Here is a 27,365-nt window from a genome sequence, read left to right as displayed (position 1 = left end):
TTGCAAAGACTCACCCCCTCCCGCCCGCCCAAGACTATGCCAACTGGAGTCACCTTCGAGTTTCATGCCCACCACAAGGCACTTCTGGAACCGGCAATAGGGACACCTCTTGCGTTGTGTCTTGTCGATCTTGCAATTCTGGCTCTCCATACACGTGTAGTGCTTGTTATTCTGCACCGTTCTCTTGAAGAAGCCCTGAGGAGAAGAAGAAGAAGAAGAAGAAGAAGAAGAAGAAGAAGAAGAGGAGGAGGAGGAGGAGTTTGGATTTGATATCCCGCTTTATCACAATCTCCTTTTCCCATCCTCCCCCACAACAAACACTCTGTGAGGTGAGTGGGGCTGAGAGAGTTCAAAGAAGTGTGACTAGTCCAAGGTCACCCAGCAGCTGCATGTGGAGGAGCGGGGAAGCGAACCAGGTTCACCAGATTATGAGTCTACCGTTCTTAACATCTTAACACCACATCTTAATAAAATGTGCAGGGAAAGTGTGAGAAGTTCAAGGAGTTTGGAAGTGCGAAGAATTCCACAGAAACGGGGATCGCAGGTGGGTCCCACACTCCTTGCCTTGAAGACCCCACCCTGCCCAAAGCAGCTGTCACTTGGGAGGAGAATTCAAAAATGCTCTCTGAGTATGCCCAGTGGAACTGTCTATGGGATCACCTCTCCTGGTATGCCCCGCAGAGGTCCTTAAGGTCCATGAATAATCATAGTTTAGACGTCCTGGGTGTGGGATGTGAAACACAAGAGCAGTCAAGTACAACATTCCTAGAGTGAACATGTTTACACATGGGGAGGGATATTTGTCCAGACAGCAGGTAAACTTCCTGTTTCCTTCTGGGCTGGGACAGACTTCCTCTGCATATGACTAGAGGTGGGTGTGGCCTCACCTGTGCAGGTAATGACAAAAGCACAGGGCAGGGCAGCCATCTCTCTCTCTTTCACCACATGCATTGAAGACACAACATCTACTAAGCCAAAGATGCCCTCTTGGCTTCCCAAGAGAGGACAAAGGGACTGTCTTCTTAAGAGATAGATTCCAAGTGTATGTTACTTCATTAAGCTAAGTCTGCCTTCTGGGATCTGAATGTGAACAGAATGTGAGTAAACTCTTTTTATACTTTTGTAAAAGACTGTGTCGTCTCTTCTATTTTATGAGGGAATAAGGCGAAATTACCAGAACAGTTATTATAGAGGCTTTAGCGAGCCTGAGCAAACGCTGCCGTTGCAAACTTAAAATAAAGGGGAATGTGTTACTCTGCTGAAATTGGGGAACTTGTTAACACAAGTTGGATAAGGATATAATCAGACAATATATCCTCTCCTGCAACCCTGAACATTCCCACACTGGGCCCTAAGGAAATCAGATTATCCTCCACCAGGGCCAGGGCCTTCTCAGTGATGGCTCCGACCTAGTGGAATATTCTGTCCCATGAGACCAGGGCCCTGCAGGATTTAATTCCTTCCGCAGGGCCTGTAAAACAGAGCTATTCCACCTGGCTCTCAATTTGAATTTAGCCTAATCTTTTAGTCCCCTTCCTTCCCCCCCCCCCCTTTTTATGAAGATTACCTGCTCTGGGATCCCACAGCTCATTCTCCCCTGGCCCAAATAGGACTAACTCAGCCAGCTAGCCCTGGTGATCATCTAATGTTTGTTGGATGGATTTCCCCCCCCAATTGATTTTTGAATTCTGAATTTATTGTTATTCACGTTTTATACTGTATTTTAAGCTGTTTTTTGTTGCCTCAATTAAGTGTTTTAAATTTGTTGTTAGCCGCCCTGAGCCCGGTTTTCTGAACTGGGAAGGGTGGGGTATAAATAAAAAATTATTATTATTATTATAACTCTCGCTTTAGTACAGTAAATATGCCACACCTTCCAGAGCAGAGCCTATGATTCTGAGGAACTCACGGTGAACCCGACACAGATGAAGCTCGGGTGCAGGAGGGAGAAGACTGTACCACCTGAGGCCCTTCTTTGTTTGCCCCCTCCACTGGAGACCCGGAGAGCTGCAGTAGGAGAACGGGCCTTTTCAGTGGTGGCTCCCCGCTTGCTGAATGCTCTCCCCAGGGAGGCTCGGCTGTCGCCTCCAATACATATCTGTGGCGCCTGGCGAAAATGTTTTACTTCAGCCAGGCATTCAGCCAATTAACATTCTGTGTCCTTTTAAATGTGTTTAGATAGCTAGCTCTGCTCCTTGTCTCAAAACCCAGTTCCCTCTGGCACTCTTTGGGACACAAGGGGGGCAACTGGGAAAGCGGCAGGGTGGAATCAGGAGACCTGAATATGTGTGAGAGTGTATCCCACTACACATGTACCAAAGCATTATGATCATCAACTCTGCTCTGGGAAGGGTGACTGTAACCATTTTTGCATCCTTTATCATGGGTATCTGAAGGAACAGCAACACGGCAAAGGGGAGACCAACCTGGCCCCATCCGTGGGCCAGTCAGGAAGCAACTGCTCCAACACTTGCTTTCCTCTGCCTTCCTCCTTGTTTATTTCTTTTGTGCCATGTCTCTCTGGTGGTGAGTCTGTGGGCATAGACTGTTTTTGTCTTTACAGCTGATAGATACTTTGGGGCCCTTTGTAAGATGATAGTGATACTATTAGTAATCATAAATCCATTTAATTTCCCTCTGATTTCACAGTTAACGTTCTCTCTGTCTTTCAATCATTTTATTTGTGTGCTGCCTTTCCAAAGTTAAAACCATATTCAAGGCAGCTTACAACATGTAAAAAAAAAAACACAATTACGAACATTCCAAAGTAGTCATAAACAATAAACAACAACAACAATCTCTAAACAATACCACAACCCAAGAGTCATGTCCCCATATGCATCTGATGAAGAAGCTTATACCATGTTAATTTTTTTGGTCTTAGCAGTTCAGGAAAATGGAAATCTGCTTCATACCTAGGCAGAACTTTGGTTCACCTGACTCAACACTGTCTGTATGGACTGGCAGCAGAGCTCACGGGCAGGGGTCATTCCCAGCGCTACTTAGAAAAGCTGGAGATCGAACATGTGGCTTTTAAAATAAAATAATAGTTTCCACGTTTGGATGTTTGCTTATTATAAAGTACCTGTTGTAAACTATCACAGTTTGGAACTACATGCAGAAGACAACACATCGCACCAGAAGTGAAATCATATCATATCATATCATATCCACATGAGGCAGCTCGGAAATGGAAGAGGGAGACATTTGAGCAAAGCAGGGATGGAGCCACGGTGAGAGGAGGAGGGAAATGTGGCACAACCGGGGAGAGTTTCAGGGCTGAGCAGGGACAATAACCGGAGCACCCTGGACCCAAGCACTTGATAGCAAAGGGTACAACTCCCATCACCCCTAACCAGTCCGGTGGCCATGCTGACTGGGGCAGAGGAGAATTGGGAAGCCAGGGACCCCTTTGGGGACCACAGCTCCAATATAATTAGCATCTAATCAAGCTGTCCCATTCTGGCCCCCACCATCGCCACCTCCCTGACTCCTATCAAGGAGGGGCGACAAGCACCCAAAACTCTGAGGTCCAGCTCCGAGGGCCTTCTGGCAGTTCCCTCACTGCGAGAAGCGAAGCTACAGGGAACCAGGCAGAGGGCCTTCTCGGTAGTGGCGCCTGCCCTGTGGAACACCCCCCCCCCCATCAGGAGATCAGTAATTATATAACATTTAGGAAACATCTGAAGGCAACCCTGTATAGGGAAGCTCTATAAGGTGTAATGTTTTACTGTGTTTTACTATTTTTAATATATATACTGAAAGCCACCCACAGAGTGGCTGGGGCAACCCAATTAAATGGGCGGGATAAAAATAATTTTTTCTTATTATTATTCCAATTCCATCACATCACCATCACCACCTCCACATAAGGAGAAGAATCACATTATATTGTGATTATTTTAAATAAAGCACATTTCCGCAAGTAATTTTGTCTTGCGAACTTCTGCACACCGCCGATGATGTCACAACCTCAGGCAATTAAATAAAAAGATATTCGACTCAGAACAGGGGGGGCGGCTCAGCTCCAGGGATGAATCCTAGAAGAGGCGGCCTCACCCTGGGGAAAGGGAGCCTCAAGAGCGCGCCTCTTCTCAGAATGCAAGATGGGCACGGTTCCTCAGTTGGCTCCACTGCCCAGGCCCCCTCGCTTCAGCCCCGGCACCTGTCTGCAGATACCCCATGCCCTGTCATATTCTGCCTCCTGGAATCTAACCTTCAGCCAGGATGTTAAACTGCAAGAACCACGGGGGGGGGGGGGGGCAGTGCCGGCTTACCACACAATTGTTAATTCTGAATTTCAGATTGTTGTAAGCTGCCCTGGGACCTACTAGTGAAGAGTGAGCAATACATTTAATAATTCTAATTATAATTCTGAAGTGTAAGTGAAGGAATACACTTTTTTCCAGCGAGAGACTGAGACAGGGTGGCAGGTGTTTCTTAAGACTAGAGTTTCTCACAGGACCTAACTGGCAACCCACCCACCCCCGCAAGGCGCTTAGGGCATTATCAGTCCCCCAGGGAAAGCGCATCTCCCTTTCGCTGGTGGTGAGGGTGGGGGCGGCCGGGCCTTCAAGCTGGAGCTGCCGATTCCCCCCCCCCCACACACACACACATGATGGGGGGCACCTCCGGAAGTTTGAAGAGACTCCATGGACCTTGCCCATCCTTTGTGGGAGCCTCACAACAAATCCCTCCCCCACCTTCCTTGATCCTACCATTAAGGTGGGAATCTCAAAAGCACCGTCTCAAAACAAGCAAGCAAGCAAAAACACCTTTAGAGACAACAAGGGAGGACGGGGGAACTGGAAAGAAACTAAACCAAACTGAACGAAGAAAAAAAGAATAATGTCTTCCCTCACCCGGCAAATAAATAAATCCACAAAGCAGAAAAATGACCAAGAACAGACATTTTAATTTTATTATTATTAATAATAATAATAATACCCCGCCCATCTGGCTGAGTTTCCCTAGCCACTCTGGGCGGCTCCCAATGGAGTGTTAAAAACAATACAGCATTAAATATTAAAAACTTCCCTAAACAGGGCTGCCTTCAGATGTCTTTTAAAAATAAGATAGCTGCTTATTTCCTTGACATCTGATGGGAGGGCGTTCCACAGGGAGGGCGCCACTACCGAGAAGGCCCTCTGCCTGGTTCCCTGTAACCTCACTTTAAAGGGATGCCCTTGCTGGGTGTCATCATTTGGTGGGGGGGTGGAGGGTAATATTCGCCTCACCCCCCCCCCCAATTTCTCCCTAACCCTTCTCGCACCCACCGCTTGCAAATCGGCACTTCCCAGCAGGGGGCCCCGCCGAGCACCGTCCTCTGGCGGCCTCCGGAGACCCTGTTTGGCGCAAACCCGTTCCTGGAGAGAAGGACGGAGCGGGCCAGCCGGGTCTGGTCCTGAGCACCACTAGCCCTTTGGCACAGAAGGGCCGAGTGCAGCGCTCCGGGGCTCCGTTTGGTTCACCCCCTCGACTCCAGGGAGAGGCGCGCAGGGTCCTCCGGCGTCTTTCGCGCAGCCATATATTTTCCCGCGCCTAAAAATATACAAGGCACTTTCTTGGAAAATAATTGCCATCACATCCACACCCCGACGTGCACATGCTGCTCACCGGAAAGCGTCTCCAGATCCCCAACCGCCAAACGCTTCCCTAGGTTCAGTTTTTTAATAATATTAACTGCTAAGACTTGCGGTTCCCCAAAAGACGAATCTCCTTCATTGAATCATCTTTTGAGAACTCCAGACCGGGATGCATTTTCCCGGACACATTTCCTGATCGAGTCGCCCGCAAACCAGTCGATTTCGTTTATTCCGGAAGCATTGTAGTCATTCTCAGATAAGATTTCCAAAGAATTCCTACCGCGCATTTTTCGAAAAGAGTTTTAGGGACTAAAAGGCCGCGCAAGGGAAGCATTTGCCCCCCGGCCCCCACCCCCTCCCCGGAACAGACTTAGGGAACCTATCGCTCCTGAATGGGAGTGACATCAAATCAGCGTTACATGCGATTTTGCGCGCCGGATCACGGACTCCTTAAAACTCGCGATCCGTAAAATCGGTGCTCGAAGAGAAGTGATAAACATTCGCAGTCCTCCTGTGGCCTCTAAAATATCACAAATGATCGAAAACAAAAACCCCAAAGGAACTGAGGCCGTATTGTGGGTTCTACAGGGCGAGCGTTGTGGGGCTGCGCTACAGAGATGGGCCCGAGAAAATTAAGATGAGTGACGGCTTCTACAGGTCGAAATATGTACCGGGATTTTCAACAGAATATGGGAAAGGTTCTGAGGTTAATGAAGTACTGTTCTGAAGCGCTGGGTAATCCAGAGTTCGATGTGGATGGCTTGGTGCTTAAGAAAAATATATTTAACAATAATTTTGGAGCTATTTTAATCAATATTTATGTTGCTAATATTAGTAGCATGGCTTAATTTTAATGATTATTTTTAATAATACTGAAGCAGTTATCACTATTTCATATAACCATGAAGCAGTGATAGCGATAATAATTCAAATTTTGTTTGCATCCTAATTGTTTCCTTTTCAATCCTGTACTCACCGTTTTGCCCTGCAAATATTTGTAAACCCCATCCCTAGCCGAGAGATGAACCTCTTTTAAATACGCACGTCCAGCGTCATGTATTAAAATACGCCACCATAATTTTCTGCACTGACGGTTTTGCTCTGGGGTGTTTTAGGGCGCTGCAGTTAAGAAGCCCAGGGCGATAGCCAATTTTCAATGCGGCATTTATTATGATAATCCCATCCGGGGGTCATTATTCAGTCGGCGGGTGGAGCGGAGTTCATTGGGGAAGGGGGAGCCTGCATTTTTTTTAAAGAAGGGCATCCGACCCCACAAGCCCACGCTGCTGCCCTGAAACATTTTTGGGGGTCCAAATTTGGGGATCCCTGATCTCAAACCTCTTCCCTCTCTCCTTCCTAAGAAGAAGACCACTAAGGCCCTTTCTCGACTGCGGAAGGCAGTCCCGAGCGGGTCGCTGTCCCTCGACGGCCGGCCCTTACCTTGCAACTCTCGCAGGTGAGCAGTCCGTAATGGTAACCGGATACCTTGTCCTCGCAGACTGGGCAAAGCTCGTCCAGATCATCGTCGTAGGAGCAATCCATCATCTCCTCTGAAAGTAGGAGAGCCGGGCAGCGTCTGAGCCTTAATCGGCGGTGATGGTGGCGGCGGGTCCGGGACCTAAGGGCGGACTGGCAGCGGCACCGACCGACCGACCGATGGGCAGGGAAGGGCAGCCGCCTTTATAACTGGGCGGGAAGGCTGCGCTAGCCCAGTCTCTTCCGCCGCCTCTTGAGGTAGGGGGTGGGGGTGGGGAGGCGGGAGTAAGAAGCGCCCAGCCGAGGAAGGAGGGCGCTGGGGAGTGGAGAGTTAGGGCTCCATTATACCCATGGGGTGGGGCGTCGGGAGTCAGAACCCCCACCCACCCGATGGGGGCAGTGCTCCCCCCCCCCCCACAGCGGCTTTTTGAGCAGATCTCCGCTTGCCCCACCTCCTGGCGCAGCCCGAAGACGAAACGTCCCATCCTCATCAGCCCAGCTGGAGACTGGCTTCCATGCACTTGAGGCCCCGACGGGGCGCACTGGCTACTCAGGAGCAACAGTGGAGGCGAAAGGGCTACATTGGCTCCCAGTACGTTTCCGAGCACAATTCAAAGTGCTGGTGCTGACCCTTAAAGTCCTAAACGGCCTCCGTCCAGTATATCTGAAGGAGCGTCTCAACCCCCATCGTTCTGCCTGGACACTGAGGTCCAGCGCCGAGGGCCTTCTGTTGGTTCCCTCCCTGGTTTCCCCCCACCCCCCCACCCCCCCACTCCAGATTGGAGCGACCGAAACTCTGTGCTCCTCGGGAAAACACGGGGCGGGGGCATGGGGGGGCGTATTCAGCGGCCGTCTCCTCTTGGAGGGAAAAGTCTCCCTCCGGGTTTGTTTTCTCTCACCCTGGATGGTTGGGTGGGTGCACGCGTGTGTGATGTCGACCGGGCCTCCCCAGTGGCGCGCTTCGCTCCTCAAGGTCAGCGCGGGGAACTGGCCAGCAGCCCAAAGCGCGCAGACTGAGGCGCCGCGGAGATTCAGCCGGGCCGGTTCGCCTCGGCCAGGAGACTTCCTGGATTTCAGGGGAGTCCGGGACCGAGCAAAAGAGTGGGGGAGGGAGGAGGGAAAATTACCCCCCCTTCCAAAATGTGTTTCGGATTGTTTTCAGGAAGAAAAAAAAACAAGACTCGGAAGCATCTTTTCTTTGCCTGTGTCGAAAGAGAACACGCGTCAGCCGGAGAACTTCATGCCGCTACCGCCGGTGAAAAGAAAACGGGGGTGGCGGTTTTTATTTGTTTTCCCCGCGCCCAGCCTCATGTGCCGTTTTTATTTTCTTCCACCCACTCAGCAAATCACGCTCCAAATTATTAGAGATTTGGGTAATTCGGAAGGCGGGGAGAAATATCAATCTTACTGTTATACCATAACATTATATACTTTAAATATAATATATTACAATTCATAGCATGTTAATATAAATTAGAATGTATGATAATTATGTAATAATATATTGAGGGCAGAAGACATATAAATATTAGAGTTGTTATACAATATTGTGTTATATAATTTATAGCACACTCTAAGATATAGTAATGTTAAGACGATAAAATATTATAAAATATTTATATTATTATTATTAATTCAGGGGGTACATTAATATTATTTTTGTTATACTATGATTGTACACTATACATTTTATATAATATTAAAATTTATACTTTGTAACATATTATAAACGGTAATTATGATAAAATATTGTAATGTATTAAATTTTTTATTGTGTAATAATAATATTGTAAGCCACCAGTGTGTTATGCTCTCGGGCAGCAGCCGCAGCACACACGTATCGCTAATAGATACATTAAACATGATCATCATAACATAAAGAAGCGTCGGAAGACGGAGGAACGCGCCAAACCAATGTCCCATAGCAAGCCTGAAAAAGGATTTCGAACCACCTTCAAACGAAGGGATGAGCAATTTAAAAGAACGTGCTCCTAGTATTTTGTCTTTTTTTAATGCGGTGATGGGGAAATCCACATGACAAAAGAGAGTGGCCAACGCAGCCCCTCTTTCTGCAGCGGTTCTCCCTTTCGCACAAGAGTATTTCCCCCAACCAGGTCTCCTCTGGGTGCTGCTGATGTGCTACAGGGCGCAGAGGCGAAGGACCGACATGGTTCAGTGGCAGAGCATCCGCCTCCCGCTCAGGACGTCCTGAGTGTATCCCGCTCAGCATCTCCAAGCAGGGCTGAGAGAGACTCTCCTTCCCTGAAATCCTTGGAGAGCCTCTGAGGCCCTGAGCAAGGCGGACCCAGGGGTTTGGGTTCGGGTTCTGCAGGCTTTCAGCATCCCCGGAAACATCTATCAACAGACAGAAGCGCTCCAGCCTGGCTTCGCTCTTCCCCTGCGCTCTTCCTCAATGTGCGCGCCACTCTCCGGCAGGGCCAGCGAGCGCGATGTTGCTGCGCGTCCATTCTTACCTTGCCAAAACTGCCTTTTTTCATGCATGTACCAAGTGGTCCCGTGATGATGATGAATGGATTGCAGCAAATCTCGACAAATGCTTCAATAGACTACTGGATTATTTCGTGGGTTATCTCAGAGAGGCTGAGCTGAAACACTTTTTTATACACGAGTTCAACTTGCTTCAGACAGTTGAAAAGGCAAAATGTAATGCACTTGCAAAAGGAATCGAAAGCGAACAAAACAGTAGGTTTCCTCGCATTGTCCCTGGCCATTGACTGTGCTTCCTCGGGCTGATGGGAGTCAGAGTCCCACCAGGCTGAAAGGGCCAAGAGATCCTTGTCAGAGGCCAGGAAGGATCCCCTGAAGGCGCTCAGTGCAGCCTCCCCCCCCCCCGCCCCCGCTCACACGCACACAGGGCTGGGGCTCTCATCAGGACATCTAGAAAGCCGCCTAGGGCGCAGACGTCAGGGGGGCCCCGTAGAGAACTCTGAGAGGCGCAGTTTTATTCAGATTACTTTTTGTTATATCTTATACATTCCTAATCATAGTTTACTTTTATTTTATATTTTGAAGAAGGCAATCAGTTTTCAAGTAGTACATACATTGGAATTCTTTTTTATGTATAAATGAAATAGATAGACCGTGGAGTTGCTTGGTAGTTATGTAACACACACACACACACACACACACACAAGAAGTGAAAATACACTTCATTTTAAATTTTACAGCTACAGCTTAATCTTCTATAGAAAATGTATTCATCTTTTTAGTGAGTTACAGCTGATAGAAAACAACCAGATGGACCTCAGCACCACAACCAAAAGACAGAAAAAGCTAAAGACCAAGCAAAGCAAGAGTTCTTCCTGAAATACCTTTGTACACAATTGAAAAACAAAAACGGGCCCTGAGGGAGCTGAATGCAGTGCTCCTCCTACAAATGATTATAATCCATGGGTAGGCAAACTAAGGCCCAGGGGCCGGATCCGGCCCAATCACCTTCTAAATCCAGCCCGTGGACAGTATGGGAACCAGCGTGTTTTTACATGAGTTGAATGTGTGCTTTTATTTAAAGTGCATCTCTGGGTTATTTGTGGGGCGTAGGCATTCATTCACCCCCCCAAAAAAATATAGTCCGGCCCCCCATAAGGTCTGGGGGACAGTGGACCGGCCCCCTGCTGAAAAAGTTTGCTGACCCCTGAATAACCTCTATGGCAGGAGAAAAATCAGAGGAAAGAGAGGAAATGGTGTCACAGAAGGCCATCCCCCAAGGCTTAGGCAATTTGGAAGGAGGTGAACCTTTGGTGTGCCCCACAAATTGTGTGCCCCACTGTACTTAACTCCGGTAAAATTGGCTAAAATTTACAAATTAAAATCAAATACCTGTTGGAGATGCAAAAAAGAAATAGGAACAATGTTTCACATGTGGTGGGAATGCCGACCTATTAAACAATTCTGGAATGAAATTTATGAAGAACTCAAAAAGATGTTTAAAATATTTTCCAGTAAAAAACTGGAGGCATTCCTTTTAGGTTTAATCACAAACGATATTCCCGACAATCAAAGGAAAGTATTCCTTTATGCAACAACAGCTGCCAGGATGCTTATAGCAAAAAACTGGAAAGGGAGAAAAATTCCATCAGTGAAAGAATGGCAAATTAAATTTTGTGAATACATAAATCTGGCAAGACTCACAGCATTCATAAGGGGACAATCGGACCAGAAATTATTAAAAGAATGGGGATGTGCTAAAGAGTATATAAAAAAAACATTGTTCTGGAGTAAGTATATCGGTATGTAATGAATGATGCTTTACAGGGTTAAAGAAAAAGAAAAATGCTGTAAAAAAAAAAGTACAAAGATGGAAGTAATCTAATTAGACACAACAATACAGTAAGAGTAAATTTTTTGAGGTCTTAGAACAAAGGAAGTCAATATGTGTATATGTATGTAATGACTAGATTATAATAACGATATGTTTTTTTTCTGTAGACGTGTGCCTTTTCGTTTTTGTTTTGTTTTGTTTCCTCTGCTTTTTTTCTTTTTCCTTTTTTTGTATGTTCCATATTTTTTTTGTATAGTATTATTTTGGATTCAATGTTTGTAATTTTTGTTATGATTTTGCATTGAATTTTTTTTTTAAAAAAAAACATTTGTGTGCCCCACCCTCACCCCAAGTGCCTCCCAGGTTGCTGCACCCAAAAACCAACCCCCTTTCCCACTGCCTGCCCTGGTTGCTGATTGGCCCATTTTAGGGAATGCTGCACCCTTCCACTTTAACAAATTGTTAAACTGTGGAACTTGCTCCCACAGGAGACACTAACTTGGAACTGTTTTAAATGAGGATCAGACAAATTAATGGAAGAGGAGAGGGCTATCAATAGCTACCAATCCTGATGGCTGTGCTCTGCTTTCATAGTTTGAAATCGTTATGCTTCCAAATGCCAGTTGCTGGAAACAACAGGAGCGGAGAGGGCTCTTGTGCTTGAGTCCTGCTTGCTGGTTTCTCAGAGGTAACTGTTTATTCACTGTGAGAAATGAATGTTGGAATAGATGGGCCTGTTGGTGAGGACCAGGTCCAAGATGGGTGATCCCCTTGTTGCTTCTTCCACCTTCTGGGAAATGAAATTGTCAGCAAGGCAATGGGTGAATTTGTTGGACCTTACACTCTAGGCAAAGTGTATCTTGATTTTGACAAATGCCTCCATGATATTTTTGCAAGGAAGCTGGTAAAATGTGGGTTGAACAAAGAAACTGTTTGGTGGATTTGTAGCTGGTTAACTGACTGAACACAAAGAGTGCTAACTAATGGTTCCTTGTAATCCTGGAGATAAGTGACAAGTGGGGTGTTGCAAGGTTCTGTCCTGGGCCTGTCATCATTCAATGTCTTTATAAACAACTTAGGTGAAGGAAGTAAATTTGCAGATGACACTAAAACGGGAAAGGTAGCTAATGCTTCAGAAGGCAGAACCAGAATTCAAAATGACCTTATAACAGATGGGAGAACTGGGCCCAAACTAACAAAACAAATTTCAATATGGACAAATGTCAGGTTCTTCAGTTAGGCAGGAAGGACCAGCTTCACAAATATAAGATAGGGGGACACCTGGCTTACTAGCAATACATGTGAAAAGGATCTAGGGGTCTTGGTGAACCACAAGCTGAACATGAGTGAACAGTGTGATGCAGCAGCAGAAATAAAAAAGCTAATGCTATTCTAGGCTGCATCAACAGAAGTCAAGTGTCCAGATCAAGGGAAGTCATAGTCCCACTCTATTCTGCTTTGGTCAGACCACATCTTGTGCGAAAGTTCAGGGATGCAGGAGAGGATATATTGTTTGGTTATAGCCTTTCCAACTTGTGTTAACAAGTTCACAGTTTAGCAGAGTAACATTCCCCTTTTTAAACACACAGTGGATGCATTTGGTCAGGCTCGCTAAAGCCTCTATAATAACTGTTCTGGTATTTTCCCCTTATTTACTCATAAAAGATAAGACACGACACAGTCTTCTATAAAAGAATAAAAAGAGTTTACTCACATTCTGTTCACAATCAGATCCCAGAAAGCAGACTTATCTTAGAAAAGTAACATACACCTGGAAACTATCTCATAAGCAGATGTTGTATCTTCGATGCATATAGTAAAAAAGAGAGAGATGGCTGCCCTGTGCTTTTGTCATTACCTGCACAGGTGAGGCCACACCCACCTCTAGTCACATGCAGAGGAAGTCTGTCCCAGCCCAGAAGGAAACAGGAAGTTTACCTGCTGGATGGACAAACATTCCTCCCCATGTGTAAACATGTTCACTCTAGGAATGTTGTACTTGACTGCTCTTGTGTTTCACATCCCACACATCTGGAATACTGTGTCCAGTTATGGGCACAAGGAATTGACAGTAGAAGAGGAGGAGGAGAAGGGAGCAGCTGGAGGAGTAGATCCTATGGGAGGGAAGCACTTGAAAGAGAGAAGGGGAGAGAACGGAGAGAATTCGGACAAGGAACAGGAAGAGGAAGAAGAACAAGATATAGACATATCATAAAGATTAATTATTTAAATTAATTTTAATCAGGAAGTCATCATGGCGCTGAAATTGTGGAGTTGGAATATTAATGGAATGAATGATTAAAAAATGAAATAAAATTGAATATTATTTTAAAAAGAAAATTTTGGACATTATATGTCTACAAGAGACACATGTGGCAAGGAAACATAGAAATTTTTTGATTAATAACAGATTAGGAAACGAATTCATATCTTCTGACAAAGGGGAAAAAAGAGGGATTGTACTATATGTAAAGAAAAAAAATGAAGCTGAACAAATTTTTAAGGATGAAGAAGGAAGAATTATTGCTATCCAGATCAAATGGCAAGGCGAAAAATTAATAATTATCGGGATCTATGCACCTAATGGAAATAAGACTGATTTTTATAAAAATTTGGAAGAAAGACTGTTTGAATATATGGACAAAAAATTATAGTCATGGGAGATATGAATGGAGTAGTTTCAATGGAAATGGACAGATTAAGAGACAAAGATGTTAGCAAAGAGGGGAAACTACCCAAGACTTTTCTTTCGATGATGAAGAATTGTAACCTAATTGACATTTGGAGACTTAGACATCCATTAGAAAAACAGTTTACATTCTACTCAGATCCAAATCAGTCAATGTCAAGAATAGATCAAATTTGGGTCTCAAATGAATTAACTCAAAGAATTCTTCAAATTGAAATTCAACCTAGAGTAATTTCGGATCACAGCCCAATAAAATTGGAGATAAAAGGTTATGAAGAAAGATCATTCAGATGGAGAATTAACGATTATCTCTTAGAAGATCAAAAAATCATACAAGAGGCACAAAAGAAGTTGATGGACTATTTCACGGACAACTGTAATAAAGGCACAAAGATGAGCACAGTTTGGGATGCAAGTAAGGTGGTAATGAGAGGATTCTTCATTCAGCAAAATGCAATTAAAAATAAATATATAGAGAGAGGAAAGAAGGAAATCTTAAAACAAATAATGGAGAATGAACAAAAATTAATCAAGAAACCCAATAATTCAAAGATAAAACAAAACATTAAAGTTCTGCAAACACAATTTGCTATGATAATAAATAAAGAGGTGGAATGGAACATCAAAAAGTTAAGACAAAAGAACTTTGAGTTTGCTAACAAGTCGGGCAAATGGCTCGCGTGGCAAATTAAGAAAAGAAAGGAACAAAACACAATAAAATTGTTGTGGATGGAGAAGAAATAGAAAATCCAAAAGGTATCAGGAAAGGATTCTTGGATTTTTATAGTCATTTGTACAGAAACAGAGAAAAGAATAATATGAAGAAAATAGAAAGATACTTAAAAGATAAAAAGGTGCAGAAGATCCCGACAGAAAAGAAAGACAGACTGAACGCCCCAATTGTGAATGAGGAAATAATAGAGGTCATAAAAGAATTAAAAAGAGGGAAAGCTCCAGGACCAGATGGTTTTACATCTTGTTATTATAAAGAACTGAGACATATCCTGACGGTACCACTGAAAGAAGTTATGAATAACATTTTGAAGGAAAAAGATATCCCGGAATCTTGGAAAGAAGCCTTCATTACACTTATTCCCAAGCAAGACTCTGATTTATCACAAGTTAAGAATTATAGGCCGATTTCTTTGTTGAATACAAATTATATTTTTTTTTCTGGAATATTAGCAAAAAGATTAAAAAAGGTTCTGCAAGAACTCATCCATGAAGATCAAGCTGGTTTTCTCCCAGGCAGACAGATGAAAGACAATGTTAGAAATATAATCACTATTTTGGAATATCTGACTGCCAGGAATGAGAAACAAGCTATACTAATGTTTGTAGATGCAGAAAAGGCCTTTGATAATATATCATGGGAATTTATGTTAAAAAATTTAGAGTATATGGAGGTTGGAAAAGATTTTTATAATGGAATAAGGGTGATTTATACAGAACAGAAAGCAAAACTGATTGTTAACAGTGTGATTACGGAAGAAGTGAAGATATCGAAAGGTACAAGACAGGGATGTCCTCTCTCGCCACTGTTATTTATAATGGTCCTGGAAGTTCTTTTGAATTCGATTAGACAAAATGAACTAATAAAAGGGGTGACAGTAGGTCAGAATGAATATAAAGTTAAAGCCTTTGCCGATGATTTGGTAATAACGATAGAAGATCCATTAAAAAGTCTAAATGAGGTACTGGAGGAGATTGACCAATTTGGTAAGGTAGCCGGGTTTATACTAAATAAGAAAAAAACGAAAGTAATTGTAAAAAACATGGACCATAATGTAACAGAAATAATGCAACAAAAATAGGGATTGAAGTGGCGAAGAAGGTGAAATACTTGGGAATATGGTTAACTTCCAAAAATATTGATTTATTTCAAAATAATTACGTACCAGTGTGGAACGGAATTAAAAAAGACTTGGAGATATGGCGAAGGATGAAACTCTCTTTTGGGGGTAGAATCTCGACGATTAAAATGAGTGTGCTTCCAAAGATGTTATTTTTATTTCAAATGATTCCTATAATCAAAGGGACTGTGATTATTAAAGAGTGGCAAAGAGTAATTTCAAGATATATTTGGCAGGGTAAACAGCCAAGAATACAATTTAAGTTATTAACAGATGCGAAAGAAAGAGGAGGGTTTGCCCTGCCAGACTTGAAATTATATTACGAAGCGTCCTGTCTCTGTTGGTTAAAAGCATGGATAAAATTAAAAAATAACAAACTTTTAGATTTAGAAGGATTTGATAACAGATTTGGATGGCACGCGTATCTATGGTTGGAGAAGAAGAAAAGCCACAAAGGTTTTGAGAATCATATTTTCCGGAGATCCTTAATAGAAATATGGGATAGGTATAAAAATATATTAGAACCTAAAGTTCCACACTGGTTGTCCCCATTAGAGGTTATGAGCGTAAAGAAAATCAATATGAGAGGGAACTGGATTACATATGGAGAATTAATAATTAAAGAAGGAGGAAAGTGGAAAAGAAGAAGAAGAAGAAGAAGAAGAAGAAGAGTTTGGATTTGATATCCCGCCTTTCACTCCCTTTAAGGAGTCTCAAAGCGGCTAACATTCTCCTTTCCCTTCCTCCCCCACAACAAACACTCCGTGAGGTGAGTGGGGCTGAGAGACTTCAAAGAAGTGTGACTGGCCCAAGGTCACCCAGCAGCTGCATGTGGAGGAGCGGAGACGCGAACCCGGTTCCCCAGATTACGAGACTACCGCTCTTAACCACTATACCACACTGGCCATATGAACAAGTAAAAGAATTTGTGTTTGATTGGTTGCATTATTTTCAGGTAAATGAAATGTTTAAAAAGGACTGTAAAGAGAGTGGATATGCAGAAAAAGAATCGAAATTTCAAACAGAGATAATTAACAGTGATTATAAGATATTGTCAAAAATGTATAAAATGTTGTTAGAATGGCAAACAATGGATGAAGAAGTAAAGTCGGTGATGATACATTGGGCCAAAGATTTTGGATACAATATACAATTGAATGAGTGGGAAAAAGTATGGAATGTAAATATAAAATTTACAGCATGTACTGCGTTAAAAGAGAACATTATGAAAATGGCATATAGATGGTATATCACACCGGTTAAACTAGCAAAAATGTATAAGACATGTAATAAGTGTTGGAAATGTAAAGAAAAAGAAGGAACCCTTTTTCATATGTGGTGGGAGTGTAAGAAAGCATTTCTGTTAGGAATAATAGGAAGTGAAATAAATAGAAGGGACAATAAACTCAATACGCAGTAACAGCAGCAAGAATATTAATCGCCCAAAAATGGAAACAGGAAGAAATACCGACACTTGAAGAATGGAGAATGAAACTTATGGACTATGCTGAACTGGATAAACTAACTGGGAAGATTAAATATCAACAGGAACACAAGTTCATCGAGGACTGGGAAAATTTTACTGAATATCTGAAAAGTACATGTGATGAACAAACAACGCTAGTGGGATTTAAAGAGGCTTTGTGAAAGGTAGAGGAATATTTGTTAAACAGAAAGAGAATTGAAAAAGTAATATTAAAATGCAATATTAAGCTTAGAAAATGTGTAAAAATGGGAAAATATGGATGTTTGACAGAGAAGCTGATGGAAGTCCAAAAACTGAAATTTGTGAAAATTTGTTTGATGTTGGAATTGATATAATGAAAAATTTTAATAAAAATTATATTTTGTAAAAAAATTATGGGCACCACAGTTTAAGAAGGATGTTGATAAGCTGGAAGGTGTACAGAGGAGGGCAACCAGGATGATCAAGGGTCTGGAAACCTAGCCTTATAAGGAACACTTGAAGGAGCTGGGTCTGTGTAGCCTGGGAAAGAGGAGAGTAAGCAGAGATATGATAGCCATCTTCATATATCTCAAGGGCTGTCACATGGAAGAGGGAGCAAGCTTGTTTTCTCCTGCTATGGAGAGTAGGACTCAAACCAATGGCTTCAAGTGACAAGAGAGGAGATTCCGACTAAACAAACAGAAAAACTTTCTGACGGTAAGAACTGTTTGACAGTGGAATGGTCTCCCTTGGGAGGTTGTGGACTCTCCTTTCTTGGAGGTTTCTAAGTAGAGGCTGGATGTCACCACTGAGGGCGGCACTCACTGTGGGGCCTGCAACGCACCCAAGCCACACATCTCTCCTGGGAGAGACACGGTGGCTTGGACGCGCACAGGCTCTGCACTGCCCCAAACGGTCCACCCGCCACCTCCACCTCAGCTGTAGGGCGGCTGAGTGGGAGGAGACAGGAACACTCCTTGGAGGCCCCACAGAGTGTCCTACCCCGCCTTGCCCTGGCTTGCCCTGCCCCACGGGTAGCTGGCCCTGTCCCTGGGCACAGGGCGCGCGTGCTGCTCCAGGCACCCAATCGGCTTGCTCCACCGCTGAATGGGGTAACTGTGCCCCTGAAGTGCATAGCCTGGGAGTCATTTGGACTCATAGCTGTCCATAGAGGCGCAGGTCAATTCTGTATCCAGGGCAGCTGTCTACCAGCTCCACCCTACCTGCCTGTGGACTGTCTCGCCAGAGTGGTGCATGCTCTGGTTATCTCCCGCTTGGACTACTACAACAAGCTCTACATAGGGCTACCTTTGAAGGTGACCTGGAAACTACAACTAATCCTGAATGCGGCAGCTAGACTGGTGACTGGCAGTGGCCGCCGAGACCATTGAACACCAGTCCTGAGAGATCTGCACTGGCTCCCAGTACGTTTCCGAGCACAATTCAAAGTGTTGGTGCTGACCTTTAAAGCCCTAATCCATGGGTAGGCAAACTAAGGTCTGGGGGCCGGATCCAGCCCAATCAATTTCTAAGTCTGGCCCGTGGACAGTCCAGGAATCACTGTGTTTTTACATGAGTAGAATGTGTGCTTTTATTTAAAATGCATCTCTGGGTTATTTGTGGGGCATAGGAATTTGTTCATTTCTTTTCTTCAAAATATAGTCCAGCCCCCCACAAGTTCTGAGGGACAGTGGACCAGCTCCATGCTGAAAAAGTTTGCTGACCCCTGCCCTAAACAGCCTCAGCCCAGTGTACCTGAAGGTGCGTCTCCACCCTGACTGAGGTCCAGCTCTGAGGGCCTTCTGGTGGTTCCCTCACTGTGAGAAGTGAACAACAGGGAATCAGGCAGAGGGCCTTCTCGGTGGTGGTGCCCGCCATGTGGAACACCCTCCCTTCAGATGTCAAGGAAATAGAGAACTACACAACTATTAGTAGACATCTGAAGGCAGCCCTGTATTGGGAAGTTTTTAATGTTTGGTGTTTTATTAAGTTTTTATGTCTTGGAAACCACCCAGAGTGGCTGGGGCAACCCAGTCAGATGGGCAGGGTACAAACAACAACAACAACAACTATTATTATTATTATTATTATTATTATTATTATTATTATCTCTCCCCCTCCTTGCTTTATATTTTTATTGCAAAAGTCTTAAGCTTACAGAAGAATCACACATAAAATTGTGATGCATCGCTATAGCTATAATAAGATGCACAACTAACACTTAAAGATAAGTCAAGCACGAAAGAGCCCCACGCAAGGAGATTCACTTGGTGTCTGGATTTACAGCATTTTGAGCCATTCTCCACTCCCTTTGAGGCCCTAACTTCCTAAACTGAAACATGGTGGCTTCCAGGCATCCAGGTATGAGAAGGCTGTGGTTATATATAAGGCACTATTGTTTATCCACAAAGAAACTGTAGCACCCTGCTTGTGGTTAACGCTTAGCTGGAATGAAATATTCAACGCAGCAATAGAGAAATTAAAATAATAATTTATTTGTCAGACAAATAAATGAGAGGCTCAGTGGTATATGGTTACCAAGCTCTGGCCTGGCCTCTTGCCATCCTGGCCAGCACTTATATTCCCTTAATCCAGCCCCCTTTGCTCCTCCTGTGGCTGCCTCTGTCCAATCAGCCTGGTTGAAATTCCTATTGGCTGTTTGGTAGAACCAATCACAAAAGATACACCCACAAAAGATACACCCACTTCCTTGCCCTTATAAGGGAGACAAAGAGCTATATATAAATGACAAATAAGTAATAATATATCTTACATGGAATCTTAATTACCAGCTCACCTCTTGCCCTCCTTGCCCTCCTTGCCCTATTGCCTTCTAAAACAAATGTTTAATCTTACATTTTTATGTTCAACAGATGTCAAGGATCTTGAGTTTCACATCAATATTGAAAGATTTCCTTCATTTGAAAGTTTCTAAACAAATGCCTGACAACCATATATATATCAAGAGTGCTTGGATGGCGTCTTCTGTCTAGCAGGGGGGCTAGGCTGGTGGCTGACTTAATTTCAGGATAAATACAACTCTTACAACCATATGAAATAAGAATCTAGCATTCCTTAAATCCTTTGCATAATTACATTTAAGCCAATATATTTAAGCTAATATATTTCATTCACTTATCATAGGTAGCCTTTTAAAAGAATAAAGCCTTTGTAAAGTAAAAAGGAACTCAGTAAAAAACAGCTTTTAAAAAGAAGCCTCTTCAGTTTACACCTCCCCCCTTTCCCCCTCCTTTCCCAGCCAGCTAGATGCTTCTCCCATTAGCTCTTCCCAACAGCTTTAGAAAATTTCCCAAAAATGCTCTCTTTTCTTCTAGCCAAGCCAGTTGCCTTTTTCACTGCTCTTGGCCTTTCAACCTTGGAAAGAAGATCTGGCTCATTTTACTGAGAGGCACATTGGTATTATTTTACTATTTACCCTTGCCTTTAATTGTGTTTTCTCAGCCTTGGGGCAGCATATGTAATTCTCCCTTTTTTATGACTTTGAGAATTGTTTTTCTACTATAAATCAATGGGGCCCCCTTGTCTTAGGAGAAAAACCTCTTGCCAAGGTTCTTTCTGCCTGGCATGAAACATTTGAAAATCCTTTTTTTTTTTTTTAAGCTCATTTTTAAATACAAGCCTTGATAAAATATAGAAGCTCTGATAAAAATGCAGGCTTATGATTAGGTGCCTCAAAACCTCCTTCTTTCACACGTAAGTTCCAGAACAGAGCTTGCGGTCTAAAGGGGGGGGGGCTGCGTATGGACTCATGTTAAGTCCAGGTTGGAGCTGAGATGGATCCTGCAAAAACTGTCCTGAATTGTAGCTTAGCGTCCACCCTGCCCACTGGGGAAGAGAGTAGCACTGGCCCTCCTTGTGTGGGGAGCAAGCAGGCAGGCAGCTCAGCCTCTTCCCCCATCCCTGCCCCCCTTCCCCCTTCCCACCTCCTGGTCTGACAGGCACAGATTTGCTGGAGTTGTGAAGGCAACACCAAGAAAAAGAGGATCTGTGCAGGAAGCCAATGCAGAAACCTAGGCCCATGAAATATACTCAGAGTCGCAAAGTGATTTCATGCTCTTTATTCAGCTCATAGTGGTGAGGAGGAATGAATGAATGTCCCCTCAAAGTATCTGCTTTATATACATTATTTACACAATGGGCTGCACATGATTGGCTAATTCCGGAATTCTACTGTAAGCCAATCAGGTTGTGGATTCACTTCTATCTGGAGCATGATTGGGTGGTTCCTGCTAACCAATCATACTGCTGCATTGTTCTAGGACCAATCAGACTGCTGCATTCTGAATCCTATTGTTCTAGGACCAATCAGACTGCTGCAGTTTGGATCCTATTCAACTCAGTACATAACAGCCCAGTTCAGTACCTTACTGGGGTTTCAATCTTCCAAGCGACCAATGCACAGAGAGTACAGGATGGACAGTTCAGCTGGGATCGTTTCAGGAGTGGAGGAGTTGCAGCTGTTGCAAATGGCCTTGGCATGGCCTGCTTTAAATCACTTACTTGGGAAATCCTTCTTGCTCTGCGTTGTCTGTTGAGCTGGAGAAGCCAAGGGCCCTCACGTGAGTCTCCAGGAGCAGAAACAGCCAGATCCTTGGGCTTAGGTTTCAATCCGGAAAGGATTGACTGGGGTTCCCCTCACCCTCACAACGTGGGCACCCCCGTGTCAGGAGTCCCAGCCGCTACTGGACCTTCATCCAATTCACTTCCCGCCTCCAAATGGTGGCCAAGGTGGACACAGATTAGTTGCCTCCTTGGCTTTCTCCATGGCCACGTGACCATGTTAAAAAAAGAAAAGAAATTGTGATATGAAATGCGGCTCATAAACCAGCATCAGAATGTGGCAGCAAGGAAGAAAAACTGGGACCTTTGCCATAAATAAAGAAGGAGGGGAAAGGAAGTTGCTAAAGGATGCTTGTGGGGGCTTTCATGGCCAGAGAAGAAGCTCATTAAAAAAATGAGGGAGGAAGAGGAACTCAGCCTGATTTATTGCTCAGCCCTGCTGGGCCTTAGCAAGGTCTCCCCCGGGGCAGAGAGATGCCCTGCCAAGCCAGGCACTCTGCTGAGATGGAGGCTGGTGCCATGAGAACCTAAGAAGAGCCTGCAGGATCAGGCCAAAGGAGCCCGTTTAGCCCAGTGGCCAACCACATGCTTCAATGGGAAGCCCTCAATCACAACCTGAACGCAGGAGCCCTCTCCCCTCCTGCGGCTTCAGAAGCACCTCTGCCTCCAACTGTGGACGCAGAGCACAGCCATTGTGGCCAAGAGCCTCCCATAGCCCTCTCCTCCTGTGGGAGGGAGTTCCCTAGTTTAACTGTGCACTGTGGTCTGGCTTCTTCTGCACTGGTTAAACCACAGCAGTTGGCCCACAGCGGACCATCACGGTTCCTTTTCACAGACACAAACTGCCTTCTTATGGTTTTTTTGCTTTTGATACGGCTCTTTTTACAAATATGTATGAAAGGTACTTGGCATTCCGGGTTGATTTGTAGGGGCCAGTTTGGATGCTGTGAAGGTTCCACCAGGTGAGGGTGACTCGGATGGCTAGTTTAAGACATGCTGAGGCCCTAAGCTATGTTAAGTTTAAAAGGCCCGACAGAATCACCAAATAAATAATAAACTTTTATATTTGCATATGTATGTGAGGTTGCAACTAAAAACTAACAGAAGCTAAACCCAAAAGCTACACGGCTTAAAAGGTAAAGGTAAAGGTACCCCTGCCCGTACGGGCCAATCTTGCCAGACTCTGGGGTTGGTGCGCCCATCTCACTCAAGAGGCCAGGGGCCAGCGCTGTCCGGAGACACTTCCGGGTCACGTGGCCAGCGTGACAAAGCTGCATCTGGCGAGCCAGCGCAGCACACGGAAACGCCGTTTACCTTCCCGCTGGTAAGCGGTCCCTATTTATCTACTTGCACCCGGAGGTGCTTTCGAACTGCTAGGTTGGCAGGCGCTGGGACCGAGCAGCGGGAGCGCACCCCGCCGCGGGGATTCGAACCGCCGACCTTTCGATCGGCAAGCCCTAGGCGCTGAGGCTTTTACCCACAGCGCCACCCGCGTCCCCGGCTTAGGTGTGCCTAAAAGACCACATGACCTCAAAAGAACCTGCCCAGGCTCTGAGGTCTTCAGGACCTTCTCTTGGCCCCCACGACCTTTGGTGGGGATGCAGGAGAGGGCCTTCGCAGTGCTGGCTCCTCCCAGGCAACTTTGGAATTCCCTCCCTGGAGAAGCCAGGATGGCTCCTTCCTGTTTATCAGTGTGTTTTTTAATTATTGTTTTCTATGTTTTCAGCCATTCTTATTTAATTAATAATAATAATTTTATTATTTATACCCTGCCCATCTGGCAAAACATAATAAAGCATCAAAAACTTCCCTGTACAGAGCTGCCTTCAGATGTCTTCTAAAAGTTGCATAGTTAGGTTTTGCTAAGTTTTCCTGAAAGTTTGCCAGAGAGACCTCTGAGAGAGCCACTCACTCTAAGCCCTGACAGCGGAAGGGTGTTGAAATATACTCAGAGTCGCAAAGTGATTTCATGCTCTTTATGCAGCTCATAGTGGTGAGGAGGAATGAATGAAAGTCCCCTCAAAGTATCTGCTTTATATACATTATTTACACAATGGGCTGCACATGATTGGCTAATTCTGGAATTCTACTGTAAGCCAATCAGGTTGTGGATTCACTTCTATCTGGAGCATGATTGGGTGGCTCCTGCCAACTAATCATACTGCTGCATTGTTCTAAGACCAATTAGACTGCTGCATTCTGAATCCTATTGTTCTAGGACCAATCAGACTGCTGCCTTTTGGATCCTATTGTTCTAGGACCAATCAGACTGTTGCAGTTTGGATCCTATTCAATTCAGTACATAACACCCCTCCCCTCTAAGTTCCAGTCCTGCCCGGGAGGTCGCATTCATAGTCCTCAAGGTACGCCGGTGGCCTACGTATGCGTTGTGGCCTGGGGTGTTCCCTGGTCCGGGGTTCAGGTTCTGGCTCGTGTTCCAAGGATGCTGGCTGTGATGGGGCTGTTTGGTCTGGTGCAACCTGCTCGCTCAGTCGTAGTTCTGGTTCTGGTGTCCTTTCGGCCTCACGGGTCCTCTCTGTATTTACTGATTCTGCCTCTCCTGCTTGCCCCTGCTGCTCTATGGGCCTCACTGCCCCACTGTTCCCTTGGGACTCCTCTGACCTTTCCTCCTCCTGGTTTTTTCCCGGGAATCGTCGCCGTATCTGGTCGCAGTGGCGGCGCCAGCATTGCCCCCCATCTGTTAGCACCTCGTACGACACGGGGCCAGTGACCCTGGTGACTGTGGCGGGTACCCATGCAGGGCCTGCCCCAAAATTCTTTGCGTACACTGGGTCCTGGGCCTCGAAGGTCCGGGGGTTCCTGCCTTCCCCCACCCCTACCTCATCCTGAGCTCTATCGGGGTGAAGGCGGTCCAATCTGATTGCAAGGTGCTGACCCATTAGTAGTTCAGCGGGGCTCCGGCCAGTCGTTGAGCTGGGGGTGCTGTGCTGTGCTAGAAGGAATGTGGCAAGGCGGTACTCCCAATCCCCTTGCGTCATGCGGCGAAGGGTGTCCTTGGTGGTCCGCACCATGCGTTCTGCTTGGCCATTGGTGGCTGGGTGGAATGGCGCCGAACGGATGTGGCGGATGGCGTTCTGCGCTGTGAAGGTTTGAAATTCTCCTTCTTGGAATGGTGTGCAACTTCTTGTGCCTGAATGGGGTGGTCGGGAAGCAGCTCCAGGCTCATAACCTCTTGTGCAGGTGCTGGGTCGGGGCCTGTTTCCGGTAGTGGTAGCCTGCTGAGGGCGTCCGCATGGCCCATCGCCTTCCCAGGGCGGTAAATCAGTGCATACTGGTAGCTGGCAAGGAAAATTGACCACCTGAGGACACGAGGAGACAGCACTTGGGGGGGGTCTGCTTTTCGGGGGCAAACAAGCCCAGCAACGGCTTGTGGTCAGTCACCACAGTGAAGAGCCGCCCGTACAAGAAATCATGGAATTTTTTTACTCCCTTCACGATTGCCAGACCCTCCTTGTCGATTTGCGAGTAGTTCCGCTCGGTTTCGTTGAGTGTCTGGGAAAAGTATGCCACCGGTACCTCTCTTCCATCCGGGAGTTGGTGTCCCAAGACAGCGCCAATGCCATAGGGTGAGGCGTCGCATGCTAGCACAACTGGCAGCCTCTCGTCGAAGTGTGCCAAGAACGAGTTTGAGACAAGCAAGTCCTTGACTGCCTGGAATGCGGCCTCCTGGCGCTGGCCCCACACCCAAGGAGCCCGCTTGTCCAGGAGTCTGTGTAGGGGCTCCGCTACCGCCGCCTTGTGGGGAAGAAAGGAATGGTAAAAGTTCAATAGTCCCAAGAAGGCCTGAAGTTCAGTCTTGTTCTTGGGCGCCGGGGCATCACAAATGGCCCGTACCTTGTCCCCAGTCGGGTGGACCCCTTCTGCGTCCACCATAAATCCCAGAAAGTCCACCTGAGGCACTCCTAGTAGACATTTTTCCCGCTTCACCTTGAGACCCGCCGTCTGGAAACGGTGCAGAACGGTGCGGAGGCGGTCCTCAAACTCCTCGGGTGTGGGCCCGGCAATCAACACATCATCGAAGAAGGGGGTGACACCAGGAATCCCTTTAAGGAGAGAGTCCATTAGATTCTGGAATATGCCTGGTGCCACGCTGACACCGAATTGCAGCCGCTTTACCCTGAACGCTCCTCTGTGCGTCACAATCGTCTGTGCCTCTGCTGTAGCCTCATCTACTGGCAGCTGTTGATATGCTTGGGCCAAGTCCAGCTTGCCAAAAATTTTCGACCCAGCCAGGGTGGCAAGGACATGGCTGACCACTGGCACTGGGTATGCATGGGCCGTGAGGGCCTTGTTTATGGTACATTTGTAGTCTGCGCAGATGCGGACCGAACCATTAGGCTTGCCGGGTGTGACGATTGGGGTTTCCCAGGGGGCATTAGGCACCGGCTCCAGCACTCCTTGCTCCACGAGTCGGTCCAATTCCTCATCTATACGGGGTTTCAGGGCGAACGGGACCTGGCGGGCCTTGAGCCTGACCGGTCGTACTGCAGGGTCAAGCTGTAGAGCAATGGGGGGGCCCGTATACTGTCCCAATTTCCCATCGAAAACCCCCGAAAATTCCTTGCATATGGCGTCCACGTCCACTTGTAAGCTCATGTGGTTCACCCCGGTGATGGCTAGCCCCAGTGGTCCAAACCATGCCAATCCCAGTAAGCTAATGTAGGGGCCCTTGACCACAAGCAAGTCCAATTGCCGCGTCCGCCCTCGGTATTGCACCCTGAAGGTCCCCACCCCCATTGTGGGGACCTTACGTTTCTGGAAGTCCCGGAGGGTGAATGGGACCGGCCTGAGTTTGGGACCCCCACTAGGACACAGTTTCCTTAAGGTCCTTGCCAAGATTATGGATAGAGTTGAACCCGTGTCAAGCTCCATGCTGCATGGGGCCCCCTCTATCCATACCTCTACATAAATTTTCTCTACGTTGGGGTGGGGCAACTGGTATACCTGGAAGTCCGTGAGCTCCGTTGAGTTGCCTTGGTGCGTTGGGCCCCGGGACCTGGGGCTCTTGGACTGGTCATCTGATGCCTGGTGTCGGGTGGGCCGAGCCCGACACACCCGGGCGATGTGTCCCAATTTTCTGCACTGCCTGCACTCTGCGTTGCAGAAACGGCAGGTCCTCCTCTCGTGACTTTCTCCACAGCTTGCACAGTTCCCTCCTTCTCGTCGAGGCAGCTGTGGTATGTGGGCTGCTTGAGTGCGCTGCTGTACTCGGTGCACCTCCTCCCTGTTGGATCCTGAGTCGTTGGTGAGGTCTTCGTGGTGGACCCTCGGTTGGGACGGCTGGCTCGGCCATGCCTCTTGCGTCGACCTCTCGGCAGCTTCCGTTGCCAGGGCCTCCTCCAGAGCGACCTGGAACGTTAGGTTCTTCTTAGCGTAGAGGCGTCGTTGCAGCTTCTCATCCTTCAGGCCACCGACGAGGCGGTCACGAAGC

The 27,365-nt window shown here is 46.0% G+C and overlaps 1 protein-coding gene and 1 long non-coding RNA gene across 2 annotated transcripts in view; both read right to left on the bottom strand.

The window, feature by feature from the left end:
* Positions 1-7,130, bottom strand: part of LOC310835945 (steroidogenic factor 1-like) — a gene marked incomplete at its 5' end in the record, with an annotated part of 56,161 nt that extends 49,031 nt beyond the window's left edge. The window contains 2 exons of the mRNA XM_083720909.1: positions 54-195; positions 7,026-7,130. Coding sequence (XP_083577035.1) covers positions 54-195; positions 7,026-7,130 — 247 coding nt within the window. The remainder of the gene's footprint in view (positions 1-53; positions 196-7,025) is intronic.
* LOC310836004 overlaps positions 1-27,365 on the bottom strand; it is a 208,168-nt gene that overhangs the window by 147,857 nt on the left and 32,946 nt on the right. The window lies entirely within an intron of this gene.

The sequence above is a fragment of the Podarcis gaigeae genome (assembly GCF_964106915.1).
Source record: "Podarcis gaigeae genome assembly, chromosome: W".
NCBI lineage: Eukaryota > Metazoa > Chordata > Lepidosauria > Squamata > Lacertidae > Podarcis > Podarcis gaigeae.
This window is presented reverse-complemented; position numbering and strand designations above follow the sequence as displayed.